Genomic DNA, 27,865 nt, shown 5'->3' with positions numbered 1-27,865 from the left:
TTTTCTAATTCATATTAATAATTTCTTAAGCCGACTATATGTTCTGAACGATCTTCATTTTGCGGTTTGTTTTAAATTGTCTGTCGATAAATCAAAAGTGCCGAAAAAAATCCCCCAAAGTAAACCGTTGGTAATTTGTTTTGATCAAGAAATTGCAGAAATAAACAAATTTAACCATGAATATACCCTTGTGGATAAATATTTTATGCCCAATCAAAAAAATAATAATACTTCATACCTGAATTATCGTGTGTAAAATAAAATTCGTAATAAAAGCATACATGGAAATGGTGTTGTCAGTCGGGAATCGTTTATGTTGGCAACCCTATTTCGTGGACTTGATCTCTGGCCCAATCAATCAAAAATCATAAAACTTCACCAAGCAATTATTGGGACTCTTTTAGAGTCCTCCTGTCTGTTACAATTCGCATTGAAGAAGTGGACTTGGATTTCCTTTTACTCTGATTAAACTTTACAGAAACTCCGACACGGAATTGTCCGCATCTTACAAAGAACAAAAATAATTCATACATACTATGAACAGTGTTCTGAAAGTGTTGCCAATGTTAAGATTCATGGATAATATGAACGCTGTTTCTAAAATATTGGTTTCTTCTGAGAGGGATTGAAACAACAAATACATATATGTACATACATACGTGAATGCTGAGTTATTAAACATTGAATCGATGGAATTTGGAAAATATACATGCGAATTATATAGATACAAATAATGGAAGACAAAACTATTTGTTCTTTTCCATAACCTTCAAATTTTACCTTTGAAAAATAGTGTTACGCAGTTCCATAATGAGCTCGTCCATATCAATTATTCACTAATCGGGGCCCCTGAACTAGGTTAGCCAAAGACATTCTTCTTATAGTTCAGTAAAAGAACAAACGAAAGAACTGCGGATAAAACTAACTAAAATGCCGATAACTAAAAAATAGCCACAGAAATATAGACAAATAAGAGGCAACGGTGAATCACTTTCAAATATTATATCAAAAATTAAGAGTCATAACTTCACTTTCTTTTCTCCAGATGAGAATTGCTGTTATAATGAACTCGTTCAAATTATCTATTTACTAATAGGAGTCCCTGAACGAGACCAGCAAAAGACATTCATTTTTGAGGCCCGTTAAAGAGTGAATAATGAATTTCTGAGAAATGAACGACTCAGTTTAACAATTGACATCAGAAGAGACCAAGAGCTTACTTTAAAAGAGTGAATTAAAAAATAACTAAAATGTACAGACAGAACTCAAACATATCCAAAGAATTTCCGCTTGAAGCACGATACCTCCCTTCGATAAAAAAAAAAAACTGAAAATCAATAACGAGGATTCCAAAAATTGCTCTATAATAGCATCGACAAGAATGCTGCGTCTCTTGGCTTTTTCCCTATGAAGACTAGTATTACGTAGTTCCATAATGAACTCGTTCAAATGAACTATTCTCTAATAAGAGACCTTGAACTATCTTAGTCAAAGATATTCTTCTTTTAGTGCAGTAAAAAAGTGAAGGAAAGAACTTATTACAAATGAACCACGCAGCTTAACAGAAACTGAATTCATGACTAAAGAGATCCAGAGCTAATCTGAACAGAACGTCATCTGAAGAGGCCAAGAGTTTACCTTAAAAGAGAGCTAAAATGTCAACAACATACAGAACTCAAACATATCCACAGAATCTCCGCTTGAAGCACGATACCCCCATTCGATAAAAAAAAACCGAATAACAATAACGAGGATTCCAAAAATTGCTCTATAATAGCATCGACAAGAATGCTGCGTCTCTTGGCTTTTTCCCTATGAAGACTAGTTTTACGTAGTTCCATAACGAACTCGTTCAAATGAACTATTCTCTAATAAGAGACCTTGAATCATGTTAGTTAAAGACATTCTTCTTTTAGTGCAGTCAAAAAGCGAAGGCAAGAACTTATTACAAATGAACGACTCAGCTTAACAGAAACTGAATTCATGACTAAAGAGACCCAGAGCTAATCTGAACAGAACGATCTAAAAAATAGCAAAAATTTTTAGAACCTTTACAGAACTCAAGGGTGACATAGGGGATGGAAGATACCAAGGAACGGTCCTGACCGGTTTTAACATGGCAAAGCCCAGGATTTATCTTGGTTCCTCTTTCATCTTAAGTGGACACTGACCTCCCCGTGGTGTCACCTGGGGAATTGCCTTTAACACCAGTTAAAGGTAGTGAGCTAACATGTGCCGCGCGTTCACCCATAAGAACGTTAAAAACTTGGGTTTGGGTGTCGGGTTAGTAACCCTCCCCTAGAAAAAACAGCCTACTATGAAAAAAACGAAAGAAAAGAAAAACAAACCCCTCTAAAGTTGACGAACCCCGCAAACGTTTTAAGGACCATGATCTGCGATTCTGCACCTGGAATGTTCGCACTCTTTTTAGAGAAGGTGCAGTCTTCGCATTGGCAGACGTACTTAAAAAGTACAAGGCCGACATTACTGCCATACAGGAAATACGATGGATTGGGAAAGGCGTCACAACAACACCTAAAGGTGACGCACTGTAGTATAGCTGCCATGACGTAAAGCATGAGTTTGGTTGCGATTCGTAGTTAGTCGGAGACTAAAACATCTGGTATCCAGCTTCACCCCAGTGAATGATAGACTTGCTGCAATTCGAATAAAAGGTAAATTCTTCAACATCAGCTTTATTTGGGCCCATGCTCCCACTGAAGAAACGGACGAACAGACCAAAGATATATTTTAAGAGCGCTTAGAAGAAATGCCCTGCCCATGGCATTAAAATTATACTAGGCGAGTTTAATGCCAAAATTGGAAAGGAGAATATCTTTGGCCCAACAGTCGGGAATTTCAGTCTCCACAGTGAAACATCTGACAATGGTATGAGGCTGATAGACTTTGCAGCTGCAAAAAATATGGTAGTTAGCAGTACCAGATTTAATCATCTCGATATTCATGAGGGCACATGGTTGTCGCCAGATCAAAGAACAAGAAATCAAATTGATCATGTTGTGATAGATGGAAGACATTCATCGAGCATGTTGGATGTACGATCGTTCCGAGGTGCACACATAGACTCGGACCACTACCTTGTTGCAGCAAAGGTACGTACCCGTCTAAACGTTGCAAATAAAGCACGAACAGACACAACGCGGAAATTGGACATCGATAGGCTGCAAACCCAACAGATAGCCACAGATATTCCACTCAACTAGCCCAACTGCTTAATGCGAGCACTCCTTGTTCCGATAACATAACAACACAATGGCAAAATATTGCCCACTCCATGCAAACAGCCGTAAAATCCATACTTGGATTCCAGAGACCTCCTCATGGTATGACCAGGAGTGTCGTGCTGCTACCGAAGAAAAAAAAATGTGGCATATAGAGCTACTTTACACTCAGTAGCAACGCGTAGCGCACGAGAGAGATATCGGGAGAGAAGAGAAACGTCTTTTCCGTAAGAAAAAGAGAGAGAGGGAAAAGCGGGAGTGTGAAAAAATCGAAATGTACAGGAGCCAGAATGAAGTCCGAAAATTCTACCAAAGAGTGAAACATCAAACAGATGGCTTTGGTACAGGCACATCCTCCTGTAGAGACCAGCAAGGTAATTTGGTAACTGATACAGATAGTGTACTCAGGATATGGAAAGAACATTTTTCAAAACTGTTGGTATCCAATAGCAGCGAAGACGACGAAGATACCACAGTCCCAATCCCAGAAGATGGTATTGAATGTATACCGCCCGGTCAAGATGAGGTAAAAACAGCAATAAACCGGCTGAAGAATAATAAAGCAGCAGGAGCCGATGGCCTACCTGCCGAGCTGTTTAAAACCGGAGGCGACGCGCTGATAAGGTGTATGCATTAGCTAGTTAGCACCATCTGGCAGGAAGAACGCGTACCCGACGATTGGAACCTGAGCATCCTGTGTCCCGTCCACAAGAAAGGAGATAAGACTGTATGCTCCAACTATAGTGGCATAAGTCTTCTCCCTATTGCCTATAAGATAGTGTCAGGGATATTGTGCGAACGACTAAAGCCAATGGTCAACGAAATAATTGGACCATACCAATGTAGCTTTAGACCTGGCAAGTCCACCATTGACCAGATATTTACCCTGCGGCAAATCCTGGAGAAGAACCAAGAGATGCAGATCGACACATATCACCGTTTTGTCGATTATAAAGCAGCATTCGACAGTCCCCTCCGATCAAAGGTATTCCATGCAATGTCTGAATTTGGTATCCCCGCAAAGTTCATCCGGCTTTGTAAGATGACTTTAACTGATACTAGGTCCTCAGTTAAAATTGGAAAGAACATCTCCGAAGAATTTTGTACCAAAAGAGGTTTCAGACAAGGAGACAGCCTTTCGTGTGACTTATTCAACATTTTGCTGGAAAAGGTAATACGAGATGCAAATGTCAAAAGAAATGGCACAATTTACGCCAATAGCCACATGTTACTTGCCTATGCTGATGACATAAACATCATGGGACGATCAGTAAAGGTAGTAACTGATACCTTTAGGAAGGTCGAAACAGAATCTGCGAATGTGGGTCTGGCGGTAAACGGCGAAAAGACCAAATTGATGGTGTCGATGCGCAAAGCGTCCATAGAGCTCGGACCAACTGTGGAAGTTAGTAACTACAATTTTGAGGTAGTTAAAGACTTCGTCTACCTCGGCACTGCCATAAACACAACAAACAACATCAGTTGTGAAATAAGAAGAAGAATTGTATTGGCCAACAGATGCTACTATGGTTTAAGTCAGCAATTAAAAACAAGTAAAAAAGTATCAGTCGGCTTCGCCGACAGAGATATACCCTCAGCCTGGGCAAATTGAAACCCTTTTCCGAATATTTTTGAACTTTTGTGGGGTAGGTACCTGAAGGAGTGGACCGATATGGCTTATCTACGAACTTAAAGTAAGTTTGAAAACAATATTACGAAGGCCAAATTTTGGCCGGAATCGGCATTTCCGTTCGAGAATTATCTTGCGCTTCCACCCATAAACATGGTGTCATAGGGTTCGTTTTTCAACTTTCAGGGTATTTTTTTTCAGGAAGTATGGACTTGCCCTTGAGGAAACTTGTACCCTCGTATAGGGGACAGTGAATACAAGATGTTACAACAAAAACCAAGGCGATTCGAGAGCAGGTCCTAACTGAACTTTTCCGAAATTTTGTGTGGGAGGTACCCGAAGGAGTTTACCGATTGAGTCCATATTGAAACCTCATCTAAGTCTGGTAGAAATTTCATAATGTGCAAAGTATGGACCAAATCGGTTACTCCCTTCAAGAGTTATCGTACGCACGAATTTTCCGAACATTTTCGAACTTTTGTGGGGGAGGTACTGGAAGAAGTGGACCGATATAATCCATTTTTGAACTTAAACTAAGTTTGGACAAAATATTACGAAAGCCAAATTTTGGACCGAATCGGCAGATCCGTTCGAGAGTTATCTTGCGCTGCAACCACTACACACGGTGTCATAGGGTTTTTTGTAACTTTCAGGCTATTTTCTCAGGAAGTATGGACTTGCCCCTAATGAAACTTACAGCGTCGTATAGAGGACAGCGAATACAACTTGCGTAAACAAAAGTGAAAGCGATTCGAGACCAGGTCCTAAACTGAACTTTTCCGAAATTTTGTGTGGGAGTTACCCGAAGGAGTGGACCGATTGAATCCATATTGAAACCTCATCTAAGTTTGGTAGAAATTACACGATGTGCAAAGTATGGACAAAATCGGTTATTCCCTACAAGAGTTATAGTGCGCACAAGTTTTGCGGCAATTTTTGAACATTTGTGGGGGAGGTACCTGAAGGAGTGGACCTATATGGCCCATCTTCGAACTTAAATCGAATCTGGATAAAATATTTCGATACCCAAAATTTGAACCGAATCGAGAGTTATCGTGCGCACCAGCCTGCCAGTCAGACAGACGGACGGACATTGCTAGATCTACTCAAAATTGTCTGAAAAGGATATCGTACAAACATACTTGGGGTCTAAAACCATTATTTCGATGCGGCACATTTTTGGTCGTATCAAAGTGTAAATACCCTCTTTAGCCTAAAGCTGAGGGTATAAACAAAGCCACATCTCGTCAAACAAAAATAACACTATACAAAACGCTGATACTACCCGTGCTAATGTATGGCTCCGAAGCATGGGTACTTGGGCAAGCAGATAAGGCAGTGCTTGGAGTGTTTGAGAGGAAAATTCGTCGAAAGATCTACGGGCCGATTTGCGTTGACGGTAAATATCGACGTCGTATGAACCACGAGCTATATCAGCTATACAAAGACATGAATATAGTTAAACGTATCGAGATGCAACGATTGCGTTGGCTATGCCATATAATGAGAATGAGCGATGATGAACCCGCTAAAAAGGCGTATGAATACATGCCACGCAGAATCGGCAGGCCTAAGCTTCGATGGAGCATACAAGTGGATGAAGAAATGAAAAGGCACGGTATTCCAAAAAGTCAAGCGAAAAACAGAGAGGAATGGAGATCTTTTCTTAGTTCGGTCTATAGAACAAATGTTCTGTAATGGGCCAACTAAGTAAGTAAGTAAGGTGCAGCTACAGCTGAAACATTTAGAAACGTGTAACTAATTTGTTTTATCCTCACTTAAGCAGCTTTGGCAAAATGGAGTATTTTCAGAAAGCAATGTGCCAAAGTAGGTCGTCTCGACGGAGCGTTATAACTCAACTCTTGCTTTGGTCATGTGAACAGGCGTAGAAAAATAGCTGAACAGTACCTGGAATCAAATGCCACGGAGGTGTTGCTGGAATTGGGTGCCACGGTAGTGGCTGGTTGGATGGTTTAAAAAAGACGGTCATATTTGCTTAAATGTTAAGTGGAAAAATCCCCATAGAATTGAGCTGTACTCTTCGATATTAGAGTAGTCGTAAACCAACTAATTTTGTAAAGATTTGTTTCTGATTTCAAAAGACCTCTTTCGTATTTTTCAATATTGTTTTTTATTATCATTATAACAAAAATCCTAACTTACAGTACAAAAATATGGAGTAACTAAAATCGATCACAACATCAACACCTTTCGCACATCAATTCAAGCCAATTCAATATTTTTCCTTGCCAAATATTCATTCAATTCCTTGTTGCTGGTATCGGAGACATCACTCAGCACACGATTCTTTTCTTCAACGGAAACACTATCAGCCATGGCCGCAACAACCTTAGCCTTTAAAGCCATAATTTCCTTTTCGAATTTACCTTCCTGTTGGTCCAAAACAGTTTGGAAAAATGTCAGAGTTTTTTGCAACGTATCCTGGATGACAGGCAAAGAGCTTTGCTTCAAGTAGGCTTCAAATTCGGGACTGAAAGTTTTTGTCAAACCCACAAATTCGGTTTCTTTCTTCTTCAAATCAGTCTCCTTCAATAAATTCTCCAAAGTGGCAATGGTCTTTTTGATTTCAGCCTCATGGGGAGTATGTTGTTGCAGCAGAGAACTATAGAAGGTAATGGCACCGTAAATGTCATCATTGACCTCAGCATGTTCCAACTTGGTGGCAATCCATTGATTGAATTCCTCCGAGAAGTTGGTGTGAATATTGTTGATGGTGGTTTCCTTTTCCTCAACGGATTCCGTCTTCAAGGCACCCTCTGTGATTTGTACCAATTTCTTCAAATCATCAGCATACTTGGCTGCATCAGCATCTTTGGCAAAGATGTCATACAAGCGTAACTGAACACGTATGTTATTGTTCAAGGCTTCACCTAAATTAGCGGCCCTAGAAAGCTGTTTGGCCAGCAACAAAATACAGATTAATTAATTGTTCCACTAGACCTGCTGCGGGAAGTTGTAGATTTTGTTTACCTGCACAAGGCCAGCAAATGCAAATACTGTCAAAATCAACAATTTGTTCATCTTTTTAAGAGTGGTGATGTCGTTGTTGGCGTCCGCTGAGTTGAAGGTGTCTTTAGAAACTACTGAATACCGGCTTTTTGTAAGGCTTTATATATGGCCTTTAAGTGCAACTTGTCTTAACTAGATTTTTGTTGTTGCTGATTTATTTTTCTTGTTCAACTCATAGAGAGAGAAAAAACAGTCAAAATCTTTGTTATGCGTCAATCATGGCTATTTGTTTTTAACGATCTTCTTTATGTGGTTTGTTTTGATTTTGTTTATTTATCACAAGTACAGAAAAATCCCCAAAAAATCTGGTGGCGGTTTATTTAGCTTAACAACAACAAAAATACACAGAGAAGAATTTTAAACATTTTATCCACTCATATGGATAATTTGCAAAATTGTATATTATCTGCTTTTGTGGATAATATTTTCATTATGTACATTTGTGGATAATATTTTTATTAGCCACGTTTGTGGATAATATTTTTATTATCCACACTTGTGGATAATATTTTTTTAATATTTTTGTGAATTATATTGTTTGTGGATAAATATATTATCCACGTTTTGAGGATAAATATATCATCCACATATATATTATAAATATAATATCAACGTTTTGTGGATAAATATTTTATCCACGTTTTGTGGATAAATAAATTATCCACGTTTTGTGAATAAATAAATTATCCACGTTTTGTGGATAAATATATTATCCACGTTTGTGGATAAATTTATTATCCACATTTTGTGGATAAATTTATTATCCACATTTTGTGGATAAATTTATTATCCACATTTTGTGGATAAATTTATTGTCCACGATTTCCGGATAAATATATTATCCACGTTTTTCGGATAAATATATTATCCACATTTATGGATAAATATATTACCCACGTTTTGTGGATAAATAAATTATCCACGTTTTGTAGATAAATAAATTATCCACGTTTTGTGGATAAATAAATTATCCACGTTTTGTGGATAAATAAATTATCCACGTTTTGTGGATAAATAAATTATCCACGTTTTGTGGATAAATATATTGTCCACGATTTCCGGATAAATATATTATCCAAGTTTTTCGGATAAATATATTATCCACGTTTTTCGGATAAATATATTATCCACATTTATGGATAAATATATTACCCACATTTATGGATAAATATATTACCCACGTTTTGTGGATAAATAAATTATCCACGTTTTGTGGATAAATAAATTATCCACGTTTTGTGGATAAATAAATTATCCACGTTTTGTGGATAAGTAAATTATCCACGTTTTGTGGATAAGTAAATTATCCACGTTTTGTGGATAAGTAAATTATCCACGTTTTGTGGATAAGTAAATTATCCACGTTTTGAGGATAAATATATTATCCACGTTTTGTGGATAAATATATTATCCACGTTTTGTGGATAAATATATTATCCACGTTTTGTGGATAAATATATTATCCACGTTTTGTGGATAAATATATTATCCACGTTTTGTGGATAAATAAATTATCCACATTTTGTGGATAAATAAATTATCCACATTTTGTGGATAAATAAATTATCCACGCTTTGTGGATAAATAAATTATCCACGTTTTGTGGATAAATAAATTATCCACGTTTTGTGGATAAATAAATTATCCACGTTTTGTGGATAAATAAATTATCCACGTTTTGTGGAAAACATATTATCCACGTTTTGTGGATAAATAAATTATCCACGTTTTGTGGATAAATAAATTATCCACGTTTTGTGGATAAATAAATTATCCACGTTTTGTGGATAAATAAATTATCCACGTTTTGTGGATAAATAAATTATCCACGTTTTGTGGATAAATAAATTATCCACGTTTTGTGGATAAATAAGTTATCCACGTTTTGTGGATAAATAAATTATCCACGTTTTGTGGATAAATAAATTATCCACGTTTTGTGGATAAATAAATTATCCACGTTTTGTGGATAAATACATTATCCACGTTTTGTGGATAAATATATTATCCACGTTTTGTGGATAAATATATTATCCACGTTTTGTGGATAAATATATTATCCACGTTTTGTGGATAAATATATTATCCACGTTTTGTGGATAAATATATTATCCACGTTTTGTGGATAAATATATTATCCACGTTTTGTGGATAAATATATTATCCACTTTTGTGGATAAATAAATTATCCACGTTTTGTGGAAAAATAAATTATCCACGTTTTGTGGATAAATAAATTATCCACGTTTTTTGGATAAATAAATTATCCACGTTTTGTGGATAAATAAATTATCCACGTTTTGTAGATAAATAAATTATCCACGTTTTGTGGATAAATAAATTATCCACGTTTTGTGGATAAAAAAATTATCCACGTTTTGTGGATAAATTATCCACGTTTTGTGGATAAATAAATTATCCACGTTTTGTGGATAAATAAATTATCCACGTTTTGTGGATAAATAAATTATCCACGTTTTGTGGATAAATAAATCATCCACGTTTTGTGGATAAATAAATTATCCACGTTTTGTGGATAAATAAATTATCAACGTTTTGTGGATAAATAAATTATCCACGTTTTGTGGATAAATAAATTATCCACGTTTTGTGGATAAATAAATTATCCACGTTTTGTGGATAAATAAATTATCCACGTTTTGTGGATAAATATATTATCCACGTTTTGTGGATAAATAAATTATCCACATTTTGTGGATAAATAAATTATCCACATTTTGTGGATAAATAAATTATCCACGCTTTGTGGATAAATAAATTATCCACGTTTTGTGGATAAATATATTATCCACGTTTTGTGGATAAATATATTATCCACGTTTTGTGGATAAATATATTATCCACGTTTTGTGGATAAATATATTATCCACGTTTTGTGGATAAATACATTATCCACGTTTTGTGGATAAATATATTATCCACGTTTTGTGGATAAATATATTATCCACGTTTTGTGGATAAATATATTATCCACGTTTTGTGGATAAATATATTATCCACGTTTTGTGGATAAATATATTATCCACGTTTTGTGGATAAATATATTATCCACGTTTTGGTGTATAAATATATTATCCACGTTTTGGTGTATAAATATATTATCCACGTAAGTGCTTTAATGTATTATCCAAGTTTTGTGGATAAATATATTAACCACATTGGTAAATAAATATTTTATCCACGTTTGCGGATAACAATATTTTCCACATTTGGGAATAAATATATTATCCACGTTTGTGGATAAATATATTATCCACGTTTTGTGGATAAGTATATTATCCACATTGGTAAATAAATATATTATCCACATTTTGTGGATAAGTATATTATCCACATTGGTAAATAAATATATTATCCACATTGGTAAATAAATATTTTATCCACGTTTGCGGATAACAATATTTTCCACATTTGGGAATAAATATATTATCCACGTTTGTGGATAAGTATATTATCCACATTGGTAAATAAATATATTATCCACATTTTGTGGATAAGTATATTATCCACATTGGTAAATAAATATTTTATCCACGTTTGCGGATAACAATATTTTCCACATTTGGGAATAAATATATTATCCACGTTTGTGGATAAATATATTATCCACGTTTTGTGGATAAGTATATTATCCACATTGGTAAATAAATATATTATACACATTGGTAAATAAATATATTATCCACTTTTGCGGATAAAAATATATTATTCACATTTGGGAAAAAATATATTATCCACGTTTTGTGGATAAATAAATTATCCACGTTTTGTGGATAAATGTATTATCCACGTTTTGTAGATAAATGTATTATCCACGTTTTGTGGATAAATATATTATCCACGTTTTGTGGATAAATGTATTATCCACATTGGTAAATAAATATATTATCCACATTTTGTGGATATGTATATTATCCACATTGGTAAATAAATATATTATCCACATTGGTAAATAAATATTTTATCCACGTTTGCGGATAAAAATATTATCCACATTTGGGAATAAATATATTATCCACGTTTTGTGGATAAATGTATTATCCACGTTTTGTGGATAAATGTATTATCCACATTGGTAAATAAATATATTATCCACATTTTGTGGATAAGTATATTATCCACATTGGTAAATAAATATATTATCCACATTGGTAAATAAATATTTTATCCACGTTTGCGGATAACAATATTTTCCACATTTGGGAATAAATATATTATCCACGTTTGTGGATAAATATATTATCCACGTTTTGTGGATAAGTATATTATCCACATTGGTAAATAAATATATTATCCACATTGGTAAATAAATATATTATCCACTTTTGCGGATAAAAATATATTATTCACATTTGGGAAAAAATATATTATCCACGTTTTGTGGATAAATAAATTATCCACGTTTTGTGGATAAATGTATTATCCACGTTTTGTAGATAAATGTATTATCCACGTTTTGTGGATAAATATATTATCCACGTTTTGTGGATAAATGTATTATCCACATTGGTAAATAAATATATTATCCACATTTTGTGGATAAGTATATTATCCACATTGGTAAATAAATATATTATCCACATTGGTAAATAAATATTTTATCCACGTTTGCGGATAAAAATATTATCCACATTTGGGAATAAATATATTATCCACGTTTTGTGGATAAATGTATTATCCACGTTTTGTGGATAAATGTATTATCCACATTGGTAAATAAATATATTATCCACATTTTGTGGATAAGTATATTATCCACATTGGTAAATAAATATATTATCCACATTGGTAAATAAATATTTTATCCACGTTTGCGGATAACAATATTTTCCACATTTGGGAATAAATATATTATCCACGTTTGTGGATAAATATATTATCCACTTTTTGTGGATAAGTATATTATCCACATTGGTAAATAAATATATTATCCACATTGGTAAATAAATATATTATCCACTTTTGCGGATAAAAATATATTATTCACATTTGGGAAAAAATATATTATCCACGTTTTGTGGATAAATAAATTATCCACGTTTTGTGAATAAATATATTATCCACTTTTGTGGATAAGTTTATGATCCACGTTAGTGGATAAATATATTATCCACGTTTTGTGGATAAATACATTATCCACGTTTTGTGGATAAATATATTATCCACGTTTTGTGGATAAATAAATTATCCACGTTTTGTGGATAAATAAATTATCCACGTTTTGTGGATAAATAAATTATCCACATTTTGTGGATAAATAAATTATCCACGTTTTGTGGATAAATAAATTATCCACGTTTTGTGGATAAATAAATTATCCACGTTTTGTGGATAAATAAATTATCCACGTTTTGTGGATAAATAAATTATCCACGTTTTGTGAATAAATATATTATCCACTTTTGTGGATAAGTTTATGATCCACGTTAGTGGATAAATATATTATCCACGTTTGTGGATAAATACATTATCCACGTTAAACAGATTAAACAGATTATCCACATTTGTGTATTAATAAAATTATCCACGTTGCACATTCGTGGATAAAATTATCCACTTTCGTGAATAAAATTAAACCAATTCGCGTATAAAATTATCCACGTTGTTGGATAAAATTATTCTCATTGGTGGATAAAATTTTTGACGTTTCCAAATTGGTGGATAAAATTATCCAAGTTGATGGATAAAATTATCAAAGTGTTTTGAAAAAATGTTCCACGTTAGTGGATAAAATTATCCACGTTGTAGATCAAACTACACTGTGCAACATTTTTAAGGTAATCTTGTGTAAACAATTTGAGCTGAGGATTTTTTCAAAGTACAGACCCAACCGACAAAAACCCTAGTTGGGTTTTGTTGTGTCAGATCCAGCTTGGATTTTATGGTCCCTTCTACACATGGTTAAATATTGACTTTTTAAAGCAATTCTGAGCTATATCTCTAAAACCTATGTGAATCTTCATCTGACCTCTGAAGCAAATTTTTAGATAAGGGCAAGAATAAAATATTTAGAGATAATAAACTCGAAAAACTACATTTATTGCCTCAAATTTTATAAAATATCAAACATTTCCATAATTTGTATACTCTTCGTACCATATCTCCAAAACGTTCATATTTTCCTTAATATTTTCTTTTGGAAAAGTATTCCCTGGAATGTAATACACAACTCTTCAGAACATGCCATTGTTGTAAAATGCCTCTATCACGTTGTTTTCAGCACATTTGTCAACGACGATTTAATAGATATGTACGTCAATAATGTGGTGAAATCCGAAATGCGAGAATAAAGTGTTGGTGTGAACTGTGTTTGAAATACGTGTTGTAAAAGACATGATGCAAAATGCCAATGAAACAACATAAAGTTAGCATTTAAGAGTTTCGGAATGTTCTGAAGAATTGTTGAGAACTTTATTTGGAAGATTTTTGCAGAAGGTTACTTTGTTCAATTCCTAATAGTTTAGCTGATACTGACCAGAATTTCAGCAATTATGTAAAATTTTCTATATTTTATCGATGTTGATGCCCTAGATGGAGTTTTTCTTCTGTGGACTTCCACATACAATACATCAAAGACCATAAGGGCAAATTTCTAATCGTTTCTGAGATAAAGGACCAATATATGCAAAAACTGTAGTCTTAGCCCGGTTTAGATGAGGCTATAAAATACGAACTGGATCTGACAGGACAAAACCTAACTAGGGTTTTTGTAGTCTCAATATGTGCTTTCAAAAAATTCATACTAGAAGTTGTTTGCATTTTCAGTGTTGCATAGTGTTATCCACGTTTGGTGGATAAAACATATAACGAAATTTTTTACTCACAACAAAATATTTTTTTATTAAAGTTGGTGGCCCCAACTATTGTTGCGGATTTCATATCCATTGCAGTTCTTTATCCCCTGTATTAAATACAAATTATCTTTAATATTTTCATATAATTCTCATATATATTTTTGTTCTATTTCAAAATTCTAATCACAGTAAATAATCAATAAATAATTTCACATCACATCCTGCATTTCTAAATTTATGCCAATTCAATTTGTTTCTTGGTCAAATAAGTATGCAATTCCATGTTGCTGGCACTGGAAATTTCTTGCAAAATGCCAATCTTCTCCAGAACCGAAACCTCATCACCCAAGACACCTTCAACCAAAGTCTTCAAGTCGGTAATTTCTTTGACAAATTTACCTTCGTTTTGTCCCAAAATAGTTTCAAAGAATTTCACAGTCTTTTGCAAAGTGTCATTGATGACGGGCAAGGTGCTATCCTCCACATAGAATTCAGGCGAGAAGTTGGGTCTCACATCCACGAATTTCGTTGCAAAATCGCTCTCCTTCAAAAGACCCTCCAAAGATTTTTGTTTCAACAATTGCTTGTAGAAGGTGATCTCACCGGCGATGACTTCATCAACTTCGGCATCTAACAATTTAGGGCCAATCCAGTCACCGAATTCTGGACCGGTAAGTGTGTGCAAGTTGTTGACGGCATTTTTCTTTTCTTCCACGGACTCAATCTTCAAAGCATCCTCGGTAGCTTGTACCAACTTTTTCAAATCATCAGTGAACTTGGTGCCTTCAGGAGCTTTGGCAAAGCTGTCGTACAGACTCAAGCGTTGACGGAGGTTGTTGTTTATGGCTTCACCCACGTCGCGGTCAGTAGAAACCTGTTTGATTACAAAGAAATTAGCGGCTATTCCAATGCCGATGGGCGATTTTTTTGTTTGTTTTTAATTTACCTGAACAAGAGCTACAACAGCCACAACGGACAAGAGCAAAAATTTGGCCATGTAAAGATTGCGTGCGTTAACTGTATATCCACTGAGTTGTGAGTGATTTTAGAAACTAATGTTAATCGGCTTTTTTACGGCTTTATATATGGTTGTAATATGCGGCGACGGTAGCCCTTCTTTTTTTCGTTTTGGCCAGAATAGAAAACTATCAGCAACTCTGTTATGCTTTACTCCTGGAAACTTTTTTGTTTGTTAATGATATTCTTTATTCTCGTTTTTGTTTTGATTTCTTAAATTTTATTATTATTAGATGACAAATATTGGTAAACAAAAAAAAAATCCCCCAAAAATTTAAATGGACCTCACAACGAGAAAATAAATTAATTTCCCCAATTTGTTGGATAGTTTTATCAAGTTTGTGGTTAATTTTTTGCGTGTTTTTGAATAATTTTATCCGGCTTATTGAATAATTTTTTGAATAATTTTATCCACATTTTTGGGTAATTGTATCTATATTTAGGGATTATTTTGGCCACATCAGCCGATAAATTTATCCACATTTGTTGATAATTTGTGGAAAAATTTATTCGAATAATTTTATCAAAATTTTTGAATAATTTTATTAATATTTGTTGATAATCTTTTCCACATTTGTGAATAATTTTATCGAATTCTTTGGATAATTTTATCCAAATTTTTCAATAATTTTAAGCTTATTTGCGGATAATTTTATCCACATATGTGATTTAATTTTTGGATAATTTTGTGGAAAATTTTACCCAAATTTGCCAAAAATTTTTATCCAAATTTTTCAATAATTTTAAGCGTATTTGTGGATAATTTTATCCACATATGTGATTTAATTTTTGGATAATTTTGTGGAAAATTTTACCCAAATTTGCCAAAAATTTTTATCCAAATTTTTGAAAAATTTTATCCAAATTTTTGAATAATTCTATCATTTTTTTGGTTAGTTTTAATAATTTTTTTTTTTAAATTGTATCCAATCTTTTGCATAATTCTTGTATAAAACTATTCACGTTGGTGGATAAAATTATCCAAGTTGGTGGATAAAATTATCCACGTTGGTGGATAAAATTATCCACGTTGGTGGATAAAATTATCCACGTTGGTGGATAAAATTATCCACGTTGGTGGATACAATTATCCACGTAGGTATATAAAATTATCAAAGTAATTTGAAATTTTTTTTCCAAAATTATCCACATTGTTGGTCAAATTATCCACGTCTGGTGGATAAAACATATGACAAAAATTTTTACTCACAACAAAATATTTTTTTATTAAAGTTGGTGGCCCCAACTATTGTTGCGGATTTCATATCCATTGCAGTTCTTTATCCCCTGTATTAAATACAAGTTACCTTTAATATTTTTTTATATAATTCGCATATATATTTTTTTCTATTTCAAAATTCTAATCACAGTAAATAATCAATAAATAATTTCACATCATATCCTGCATTTCTAAATTTATGCCAATTCAATTTGTTTCTTGGTCAAATAAGTATCCAATTCCATGGAAATTTCTTGCAAAATGTCAATCTTCTCCCGAACCGAAACCTCATCACCCAAGACACCTTCAACCTTAGTCTTCAAGTCGGTAATTTCTTTGACAAATTTACCTTCGTTTTGTCCCAAAATAGTTTCAAAGAATTTCACAGTCTTTTGCAAAGTGTCATTGATGACGGGCAAGGTGCTATCCTTCACAGGCGAGAAGTTGGTGCTCACATCCACGAATTTCGTTTCAAAATCGCTCTCCTTCAAAAGACCCTCCAAAGTTGCAATAGTCTTTCTGATTTCAGCTTCATGGGCAGATTTTTGTTTCAACAATTGCTTGTAGAAGGTGATCTCACCGGCGATGACTTCATTAACTTTGGCATCTAACAATTTAGCGACAATCCAGTCACCGAATTCTGGACCGATATTTGTGTGCAAGTTGTTGAAGGCATTTTGCTTTTCTTCCAAGGACTCAATCTTCAAAGCATCCTCGGTAGCTTGTATCAACTTTTTCAAATCATCAGTGAACTTGGTGGCTTCAGGAGCTTTGGCAAAGCTGTCGTACAGACTCAATTGTTGACGAAAGTAGTTGTTTATGGCTTCACCCGCTTCGCGGTCAGAAGAAACCTGTTTGATTACAAAGAAATTAGCGGCTATTCCAATGCTGATGGGCGATTTTTTTGTTTGTTTTTAATTTACCTGAACAAGAGCTACAACAGCCACAACGGACAAGAGCAAAAATTTGGCCATGTTTTTGTAAAGATTGCTTGCGTTAACTGTATATCCACTGAGTTGTGAGTGATTTTAGAAACTAATGTTAATCGGCTTTTTTACGGCTTTATATATGGTTGTAATATGCGGCGACGGTAGCCCTTCTTCTTTTCGTTTTGGCCAGAATAGAATACTATCAGCAACTCTGTTATGCTTTACGCCTGGAAACTTTTTTGTTTGTTAATGATATTCCTTATTCTCGTTTTTGTTTTGATTTCTTAAATTTTATTATTATTAGATGACAAATATTGGTAAACAAAAAAAAAAATCCCCAACGAGAAAATAAATTAATTTCCCCAATTTGTTGGATAGTTTTATCAAGTTTGTGGTTAATTTTTTGCGTGTTTTTGAATAATTTTATCCGGCTTACTGAATAATTTTTTGAATAATTTTATCCACATTTTTGGGTAATTGTATCTATATTTAGGGATTATTTTGGCCACATTAGCCGATAAATTTATCCACATTTGTTGATAATTTGTGGAAAAATTTATTTGAATAATTTTATCAAATTTTTTGAATAATTTTATTAATATTTGTTGATAATTTTTTCCACATTTGTGAATAATTTTATCGAATTCTTTGGATAATTTTATCCAAATTTTTCAATAATTTTAAGCGTATTTGTGGATAATTTTATCCACATATGTGATTTAATTTTTGGATAATTTTGTGGAAAATTTTACCCAAATTTGCCAAAAATTTTTATCCAAATTTTTGAAAAATTTTATCCAAATTTTTGAATAATTCTATCATTTTTTTGGTTAGTTTTAATAATTTTTTTTTTTAAATTGTATCCAATCTTTTGCATAATTCTTGTATAAAACTATTCACGTTGATGGATAAAATTATCCACGTTGGTGGATAAAATTATCCAAGTTGGTGGATAAAATTATCCACCTTGGTGGAAAAAATTATCCAAGTTGGTGGGTAAAATTATCCACGTTGGTGGACAAAATTATCCACGTTGGTGGATAAAATTATCCACGTAGGTATATAAAATTATCAAAGTAATTTGAAATTTTTTCCAAAATTATCCACATTATTGGTCAAATTATCGACGTCTGGTGGATAAAACATATAACAAAATTTTTTACTCACAACAAAATATTTTTTTATTAAAGTTGGTGGCCCCAACTATTGTTGCGGATTCCATGTCAATTGCAGTTCTTTATCCCCAGTATTAAATACAAATAACCTTTAATATTTGCATATAATTCGCATATATATTTTTTTCTATTTCAAAATTCTAATCACAGTAAATAATCAATAATAAATTTCACATCACATCCTGCATTTCTAAATTTATGCCAATTCAATTTGTTTCTTGGTCAAATAAGTATGCAATTCCATGTTGCTGGCACTGGAAATTTCTTTCAAAATGCCTCTCTTCTCCAGAACCGAAACCTCATCACCCAAGACACCTTCAACCAAAGTCTTCAAATCGGTAATTTCTTTGACAAATTTACCTTCGTTTTGTCCCAAAATAGTTTCAAAGAATTTCACAGTCTTTTGCAAAGTGTCATTGATGACGGGCAAGGTGCTATCCTCCACATAGGCGTAGAATTCAGGCGAGAAGTTGGTTCTCACATCCATGAATTTCGTTGCAATATCGCTCTCCTTCAAAAGACCCTCCAAAGTTGCAATAGTCTTTCTGATTTCAGCTTCATGGGCAGATTTTTGTTTCAACAATTGCTTGTAGAAGGTGATCTCACCGGCGATGACTTCATTAACTTCGGCATCTAACAATTTAGGGCCAATCCAGTCACCGAATTCTGGACCGGTAAGTGTGTGCAAGTTGTTGACGACATTTTTCTTTTCTTCCACGGACTCAATCTTCAAAGCATCCTCGGTAGCTTGTATCAACTTTTTCAAATCATCAGTGAACTTGGTGGCTTCAGGAGCTTTGGCAAAGCTGTCGTACAGACTCAAGCGTTGACGGATGTTGTTGTTTATGACTTCACCCAAGTCGCGGTCAGAAGAACCCTGATTGATTACAAAGAAATTAGCGGCTATTCCAATGCCGATGGGCGATTTTTTTTGTTTGTTTTTAATTTACCTGAACAAGAGCTACAACAGCCACAACGGACAAGAGCAAAAATTTGGCCATGTTTTTGTAAAGATTGCTTGCGTTAACTGTATATCCACTGAGTTGTGAGTGATTTTAGAAACTAATGTTAATCGGCTTTTTTACGGCTTTATATATGGTTGTAATATGCGGCGACGGTAGCCCTTCTTCTTTTCGTTTTGGCCAGAATAGAAAACTATCAGCAACTCTGTTATGCTTTACGCCTGGAAACTTTTTTGTTTGTTAATGATATTCTTTATTCTCGTTTTTGTTTTGATTTCTTAAATTTTATTATTATTAGATGACAAATATTGGTAAACAAAAAAAAAACATCCCCCAAAAATTTAAATGGACCTCACAACGAGAAAATAAATTAATTTCCCCAATTTGTTGGATAGTTTTATCAAGTTTGTGGTTAATTTTTTGCGTGTTTTTGAATAATTTTATCCGGCTTACTGAATAATTTTTTGAATAATTTTATCCACATTTTTGGGTAATTGTATCTATATTTAGGGATTATTTTGGCCACATTAGCCGATAAATTTATCCACATTTCTTGATAATTTGTGGAAAAATTTATTTGAATAATTTTATCAAAATTTTTGAATAATTTTATTAATATTTGTTGATAATCTTTTCCACATTTGTGAATAATTTTATCGAATTCTTTGGATAGTTTTATCCAAATTTTTCAATAATTTTAAGCGTATTTGTGGATAATTTTATCCACATATGTGATTTAATTTTTGGATAATTTTGTGGAAAATTTTACCCAAATTTGCCAAACATTTTTATCCAAATTTTTGAAAAATTTTAAGCTTATTTGTGGATAATTTTATCCACATATGTGATTTAATTTTTGGATAATTTTGTGGAAAATTTTACCCAAATTTGCCAAAAATTTTTATCCAAATTTTTGAAAAATTTTATCCAAATTTTTGAATAATTCTATCATTTTTTTTTGGTTAGTTTTAATATTTTTTTTTAAAAATTGTATCCAATCTTTTGCATAATTCTTGTATAAAACTATTCACGTTGGCGGATAAAATTATCCACGTTGGTGGATAAAATTATCCAAGTTGGTGGATAAAATTATCCACGTTGGTGGATAAAATTATCCAAGTTGGTGGATAAAATTATCCACGTTGGTGGACAAAATTATCCACGTTGGTGGATAAAATTATCCACGTTGGTGGATAAAATTATCCACGTAGGTATATAAAATTATCAAAGTAATTTGAAATTTTTTCCAAAATTATCCACATTGTTGGTCAAATTATCCACGTCTGGTGGATAAAACATATAAGAAAATGTTTTACTCACAACAAAATATTTTTTTATGAAAGTTGGTGGCCCCAACTATTGTTGCGGATTTCATATCCATTGCAGTTCTTTACCCCCTGTGTTAAATACAAGTTACCTTTAATATTTTTTTTATATAATTCGCATATATATATTTTTTTCTATTTCAAAATTCTAATCACAGTAAATAATCAATAAATAATTTCACATCACATCCTCCATTACTCAATTTATGCCAATTCAATTTGTTTCTTGGTCAAATAAGTATGCAATTCCATGTTGCTGGCACTGGAAATTTCACTCAAAACGCGATTCTTCTCCTCAACCGAAACCTTATCACCCAAGACACCTTCAACCAAAGTCTTCAAGTCGGTAATTTCTTTAACAAATTTACCTTCCTTTTGTCCCAAAATAGTTTCAAAGAATTTCACAGTCTTTTGCAAAGTGTCATTGATGACGGGCAAGGAGCTATCCTTCAAATAGGCGGAGAATTCAGGCGAGAAGTTGTTGGTCAATCCCAAGTATTGTTCTTCTTTCTTTTGCAAATCGCTCTCCTTCAAAAGACCCTCCAAAGTGGCAATGGTCTTTGTGATTTCAGTTTCATGGGCGGATTTTTGTTTCAACAATTGCTTGTAGAAGGTGATGGCACCGGCGATGTCTTCATTAACTTCAGCCTCTTCCAATTTGGCGCCAATCCAGGCATTGAATTCTGGACCGAAGTGGGTGTGCAAATTATTGATGGCATTTTCCTTTTCTTCCACGGATTCAATCTTCAGAGCATCCTCGGTAATTTGCACCAATTTTTTCAAATCACCAGTGAACTTGGTGGCCTCTGGAGCTTTAGCAAAGCTATCGTACAAACTCAAATGTTGGCGAATATTGTTGTTTAAGGCTTCACCCAAGTTGAGGGCAGTCGAAACCTGTTTGATTACAAAGAAATTAGCGGCTATTCCAATGCTGATCGGCGATTTTTTGTTTGTTTTTAATTTACCTGAACAAGAGCGACAACAGCCACAACGGACAAGAGCAAAAATTTGGCCATGTTTTTGTAAAGATTGCTTGCGTTAACTGTATATCCACTGAGTTGTGAGTGATTTTAGAAACTAATGTTAACCGGCTTTTTTACGGCTTTATATATGGTTGTAATATGCGGCGACGGTAGCCCTTCTTCTTTTCGTTTTGGCCAGAAGAGAAAACTATCAACGTCTCTGTTATGTTTTACGCGTGGAAACTTTTTTGTTTGTTAATGATAATCTTTATTTTCGTTTTTGTTTTGATTTCTTAGTTTTTATTATTAGATGACAAATATTGGTAGACAAGAAAAAAATCCCCCAAAAATTTAAATGAACCTTACAACGAGAAAATTAATTAATTTCCCCAATTTTATGCATAGTTTTATCAACTTTGTGGATAATTTTATTCGTGTTTTTGAATAATTTTATCCGGCTTATTGAATAATTTCATCCACATTTTTGGATAATTTTATCCTTGTTTAGGGATTATTTTAGCCACATTGGCCGATAAATTTATCCACATTTGTAGATAATTTGTGGAAAAATTTATTTGAAATAATTTTATCCAAATTTTTGAATAATTTTATTCAAATTCCCGAATGTGAATAAGTTTTATCCAATTTGAATTTAATTTGAAAAATATTATCCAATTATTTGAAAAATTCTATACGATTTTTTTGAATAATTTTATTCAAGTTTTTATGTAATTTTATCCAATTTTTTGGATAAATTTATCCAATTATCCAAAAATTTTAATGGGCCTTACAACGAGAAAATAAACAACTTTGTGGATAATTTTATTCGTGTTTTTAAATATTTTATCCGTCTTATTGAAATTTTTTTGTATAACTTTATCCACATTTTTTGATAATTTTATCCATATTTGTGGATTATTTTAGCCACATTGGCGGATAAATTTATCCACATTTGTAGATAATTTGTAGAAAATTTTATTTGAATAATTTATCCTAGTATTTAACCAAATAATTTTAACCAAATTTTTGAATAATATTATTCAAATTCTCGAATTACTTTATTCAAATTTGTTGATAATTTTTTCCACATTTGCAGATAATTTTCTCCAATTCTTGGATAATTTAATCCAAAATCTTCGAAAATTTTATCCACATATGTGATTTATCCACGATTATGGATAATTTCTACCCAAATTTTTGGATACTTTTTTTTAATTTTTGTATAGATAATGTTATCCATATTTGTGGATAATTTATCTACATTTGCAATAAATTTATCAAAATTTTTTGGTAATTTTATCCAAATTTTAGTATAATTTTTTGTCCAAATTGTTTGATAATTTTAATAAATTTTTGGATAATTATATCTAATATTATTGACAATTGTATTCATATTTGTGGATAATTATATCCATGTTTGTGGAAAAATTTTCTTAAATTTGCCGAAATGGTTATCCAAATTTTTGAATAACGTTATCCAAATTTTTGAATAATTTTATCCAAAATTTTGGATAATTTTATCATTTTTTATACCCTACACCACTATGTGGGGAGGGTATTATAAGTTGGTTTTGCCCAAAAAGTTTGTAACGCATCGAAATAATGGTCGTAGACCCATACTTATATATACCAAAATGAATGTCTCGCCGAGCTGAGTCGATCTGGCTATGTGTGTCCGTCCGTCAGTCCGTCCGTCCGTCCGTCTGTCCGTCTGTCCATCTAAACCTTGTAATCACGCTACAGGTCGCAAATTTTGGGTGTTGATGAGGGTCCCGGAGGGGAAGAAGCCTATTGATTTTGGTGATGATCGGACAATATTTAGGGGTCGGAAAGGGCAAAAAACTTAGGTGGATAAAAAGACAACGTTTTTTTCTAAAGCGAATATCTCAGCTTCTATATGGGGTATACCAAAAGCAAGACCTGACAATGAAAGTAGAAAATATCACCTTTCTAATGATGTAAAGCTGGTGCTCGTAGGTGATCAAACAACGAAGATATCGCAATAGTAGCAAATAAAACCCAAATTTTCATTTTTGCGATTTTAATTATAATGACGAATATCACAGCTTTGGCTGGAAACTTTCCAAAAGCAAAGCCTGACTATGAAAGTAGAAGATCCCGTCTTTACAATGATGCAAACTAGGTCGGCGTAGGTAACCGAATAACGGAGATATCGCAATAGGCGGTAATACATCCCATTTTTCTATTTTTTTGGAAATCACGCCACAGGTCCCAATTTTGATCGGATCGTCACGAAATTTTAGGGGTTAATGAGGGTCCCACAGAGGAAGAAGCCTACTGATTTTAATGATGGTCGGATAATATTCAGGGGTCGGAATGGGCAAAAACTTATTTGGAGAAAAGGTCTACGTTTTATTTCAAAGCCAATATCTCTGTTTCTTTAAGAGGTATATCAAAAGCAATTTGTTTGTAATCACGCTACAGGTCGCAATTTTTATCGGATCGTCACGAATTTTTTGGGAGTTGATGCGGGTCCCACAGAGGAAGAAGCCTATTGATTTTGGTGATAGTCGGATAATATTTAGGGGTTGGAATGGGGAAAAACTCATTTGGAGACAAATTCAAAGTTTTATTCTTTGTGAATATATTGGCTTCTAGTAGGGGTATTCCAACGACAAAGCCTGTCAATGGAATAAGAAAATATTACCTTTACATTGGTGTAAAGCAGGTTGGCGAAGGTGGTCAAACAAGGGAGATACCACAATAGTCGGTAATGCATCTAATTCTTCCAGTTTTTGCAATGAAGCTACAGGTCGTAATTTTGATCGGATGGTCACAAAATTTTGGTTGCTTATGGGGGTCCCAGAGAGAAAGAGGCATATTATTTTTGGTAGTAGTCGGTTTATATTCCCTAAAAGAAATGTTTACCAGTGAAAAGCTTATGTGGTGTAGGGTATCACATGGTCGGCCCCGTTCCGACTATAGCCTTTGCTCACTTGTTTTTGGATAATTTTATTTTATCTATAAATTAGTATATTTTTTTCAAAGTTGTGGATAATTTTATCCAAACTTGTGGATAATTTTAGTCATTTTTTTGATAATGTTGTCCCCTTTGGTGTATAATTTTATCTACATCTGTCGATAATTTTATCCATATTTGTGGATTATTATTTGTATCCAAATTTTTGGATAAATTTCTAGAAATTTATGAATAATTTTATCCAAATTTTCAAATAATTTTATCCACATTTGTGGATAATTTTATACATATTTATTTTGATAATTTTACCCAAACTTAGTTATATTTTTTCACATAATAATTTTATCCATAAAGTGAATAATTTTATCCATATTCCAATTTTGGATGATTTTATCCAAGTTTGTTGATAATGTTATCCACATCTGTGGATACGTTTATCACAATTGTGAATAATGTGATCCACGTTATAAAATAATTTTATTCTTATTTGTGGATAATTTTATCATTTTTTATAATTGTATCCAAATTTTTGAATAATTTTATTCCAATTTTATTATAATTATATCGAATATCATTGATAATTGTATCCACATTTGTAGATAATTTTATCTACATTCGTAAATCATTCAATCCAAATTTGTGGATAATTTCATCCATATTTTTGGGAAATTTTATCCATATTTGTTGATCATTGTATCCAAATTTTCGCATAAATTTCTAGAATTTTTTAAATACTTTTATCCAAAATTTCAGACAATTTTATCCACAATTGTGGATAATTTTATACGTATTTATTTTAATAATTTTAGGCAAATTTAGTTATAATTTTTTCACATTTGAATGAATAATTTATACATATTCCAAATTTTTGAAAGATTTTATCCAAATTTTTTAATAATCTTTAACACGTCTGTGGATAATTTTATCCAAGTTTGTTGATAATGTTATTCAAATTTGTGGATAGTTTTATCCACATCTGTGGATAATTGTATCAACATTTTGTATAATTGTATTCAAAGTTTTAGTTAATTTTTTAATGTTATCCATGTTTATGGCTAATTTTATCCACATTTGTGGATAATTTTATCTATATTTGTGGAAAATTTTATCCAAATTTTTTGATAATTTTAATAAAGTTAATATAATTTTATTCAAATTTGTGATTAATTTCATCCATATTTGTGAAAAATCTTATCCAAATTTTTGGATAAGACATTTTCCACATTTTTATATAATTGTTTCCAAAATTTTTGATTATTTGTCCAAAGTTATTGATTATTTTATCCACATGTGTGGATAATTTAATCCGCATTTGTGGAATGTGTTGACCGTATTTGTGGATTAATTTTTGCATACTTTTTAGAAAATTTTATTTACTTATGGGGAAATTTTATCCACCTACCGGGATAATTTTATCAAAGTACGGGAAAATTTTGTACGGGGATAATTTTATAAACATACGAGGAAAATTCCATAGACATTTGTGGATAATTATATATATATATATATATATATATTTTTTTTTTTTTTTTTTTTTTGTGGATAATTTTATTTACACTTGTGGATAATTTTATTCACGTGCGAAAATTATCTAGCAACACTTCCAGAAAAAGTACCGATGTTTTCACTGATTATAACCTGGATAATTTTATCTCCTGTCATGGATATTATAATTTCCAAAATTTCTTCAAGTGTTCCCCAAAAAGTGATTTTTCTTTTCAAAAAAAAAAAAAAAAAAAAGACTACGGCAAACATGCACATGAAATATAAAACCGATTGAAGCAATTAACACATAATTCTTCGCACTAAACATCTGTGCACCGAAGTGTGATGTGCGGTGGCGGTAAGGGTGGTGACAGTTACGTCAGCAAAAGCAAAACTAACAACAATTGTCTTTTATGATTAGCATTTTTAAATTTTTCCCAATAATTTTAATAGCTTAACATGAAATGGAGAGACGTCTGAACAATCAAAATCACGTTCTAGATTTAAAGATAGATGGGAGATAATGGGTGTGTGTGCGAAACAAGTCTAGCGAAAAACAACAAAAATAACTAACGAGCAAAACTTGACCGCTGCTAGTATCTCAAACAATTTAGATGATTATCATGAGGCAGTAGCTGTTAGAAATTATGGGTACGTATGGCAAACTTATTAGGCTGCTGTTACGAAAGGGTGGGAGTTCGACCTGTCAGAAAAAAAAAACAACAAAAAAATCAGTAGCTTCCTATGTCTACTGGATTTTAGTTTTAAATTTTTACTTTTCAAAATTTATTCATTTTAGACATAAAAACATAAACTAAGCCAGGGTATGGTTTTATTTAAATTGATTTTTAATTATTTGTTTTTTTTTAATTTTTGCCCAACAATATTTGTTATGTTCAATAATTTATTCATTGTCGCGTCAGTGCTATCTAAATATATTAATTATTCATACTCAGAAAGGGAGATGAAACCAGTTGACTTTATTTGTTTAGCGAATATTTGCATAATAAACATACATAAGTTGTATTAGGTTGGATCGAAGTTAAAGGTCATTTTATAAGATATATCAATTATTGGCATCCTTTTAAGCCGATACTCAAATGTGTGTAGCACGCAGAAATAACAAAATTATG

The 27,865-nt window shown here is 32.7% G+C and overlaps 5 protein-coding genes across 7 annotated transcripts in view; all 5 read right to left on the bottom strand.

Annotated features, from left to right (window-relative positions):
• The window catches only part of loh (thrombospondin type 1 domain containing lonely heart), a 276,194-nt gene that overhangs the window by 150,571 nt on the left and 97,758 nt on the right, over positions 1 to 27,865 (bottom strand). The window lies entirely within an intron of this gene.
• Positions 6,997 to 8,010, bottom strand: LOC141393879 (uncharacterized). Its single transcript, XM_073967479.1, has 2 exons — positions 7,864 to 8,010; positions 6,997 to 7,785 (listed from the first exon to the last, which is right to left on the bottom strand). The coding sequence occupies exons 1-2, from the start codon at positions 7,912 to 7,914 to the stop codon at positions 7,096 to 7,098; spliced, it is 741 nt and encodes a 246-aa protein (XP_073823580.1). The 5' UTR covers positions 7,915 to 8,010; the 3' UTR covers positions 6,997 to 7,095.
• Positions 14,887 to 26,863, bottom strand: LOC141393881 (uncharacterized). Of its 3 annotated transcripts, XM_073967482.1 has the most exons (3): positions 26,804 to 26,863; positions 15,664 to 15,946; positions 14,887 to 15,591 (listed from the first exon to the last, which is right to left on the bottom strand). In XM_073967482.1, exons 2-3 carry the CDS (start codon positions 15,712 to 15,714, stop codon positions 14,953 to 14,955), a joined length of 690 nt encoding a protein of 229 aa, XP_073823583.1. In that variant the 5' UTR covers positions 15,715 to 15,946; positions 26,804 to 26,863; the 3' UTR covers positions 14,887 to 14,952. The 3 variants fall into 3 exon arrangements, with proteins under 3 accessions (XP_073823583.1, XP_073823584.1, XP_073823582.1); XM_073967483.1 differs by lacking the exons at positions 15,664 to 15,946; positions 26,804 to 26,863 and adding an exon at positions 17,877 to 17,958; XM_073967481.1 differs by lacking the exons at positions 14,887 to 15,591; positions 15,664 to 15,946; positions 26,804 to 26,863 and adding exons at positions 17,022 to 17,804; positions 17,877 to 17,993.
• On the bottom strand, positions 19,174 to 20,211 carry LOC141393880 (uncharacterized). The gene is made up of 2 exons (XM_073967480.1): positions 20,008 to 20,211; positions 19,174 to 19,934 (listed from the first exon to the last, which is right to left on the bottom strand). The coding sequence occupies exons 1-2, from the start codon at positions 20,056 to 20,058 to the stop codon at positions 19,254 to 19,256; spliced, it is 732 nt and encodes a 243-aa protein (XP_073823581.1). The 5' UTR covers positions 20,059 to 20,211; the 3' UTR covers positions 19,174 to 19,253.
• On the bottom strand, positions 21,441 to 22,472 carry LOC141393878 (uncharacterized). The gene is made up of 2 exons (XM_073967478.1): positions 22,310 to 22,472; positions 21,441 to 22,238 (listed from the first exon to the last, which is right to left on the bottom strand). The coding sequence occupies exons 1-2, from the start codon at positions 22,358 to 22,360 to the stop codon at positions 21,549 to 21,551; spliced, it is 741 nt and encodes a 246-aa protein (XP_073823579.1). The 5' UTR covers positions 22,361 to 22,472; the 3' UTR covers positions 21,441 to 21,548.

Source organism: Musca autumnalis, unplaced genomic scaffold (genome assembly GCF_047663935.1).
Source record: "Musca autumnalis isolate F117 unplaced genomic scaffold, ASM4766393v1 scaffold_2, whole genome shotgun sequence".
Taxonomy (NCBI): Eukaryota; Metazoa; Arthropoda; class Insecta; order Diptera; family Muscidae; genus Musca; species Musca autumnalis.
The sequence above is the reverse complement of the archived record's forward strand: the minus strand, read 5'-3'. Positions and strand labels throughout refer to the sequence as shown.

Coding starts and splice junctions, on each gene's coding strand:
- LOC141393879 (XM_073967479.1), bottom strand. CDS start 7,914: ATGAACAAATTGTTGATTTTGACAGTATTTGCATTTGCTGGCCTTGTG. Junction 7,786..7,863: donor CATTTGCTGGCCTTGTGCAG/GTAAACAAAATC, acceptor CTGGCCAAACAG/CTTTCTAGGGCCGCTAATTT.
- LOC141393881 (XM_073967481.1), bottom strand. CDS start 17,927: ATGGCCAAATTTTTGCTCTTGTCCGTTGTGGCTGTTGTAGCTCTTGTT. Junction 17,805..17,876: donor CTGTTGTAGCTCTTGTTCAG/GTAAATTAAAAA, acceptor GTAATCAAACAG/GTTTCTTCTGACCGCGAAGC.
- LOC141393880 (XM_073967480.1), bottom strand. CDS start 20,058: ATGGCCAAATTTTTGCTCTTGTCCGTTGTGGCTGTTGTAGCTCTTGTT. Junction 19,935..20,007: donor CTGTTGTAGCTCTTGTTCAG/GTAAATTAAAAA, acceptor GTAATCAATCAG/GGTTCTTCTGACCGCGACTT.
- LOC141393878 (XM_073967478.1), bottom strand. CDS start 22,360: ATGGCCAAATTTTTGCTCTTGTCCGTTGTGGCTGTTGTCGCTCTTGTT. Junction 22,239..22,309: donor CTGTTGTCGCTCTTGTTCAG/GTAAATTAAAAA, acceptor GTAATCAAACAG/GTTTCGACTGCCCTCAACTT.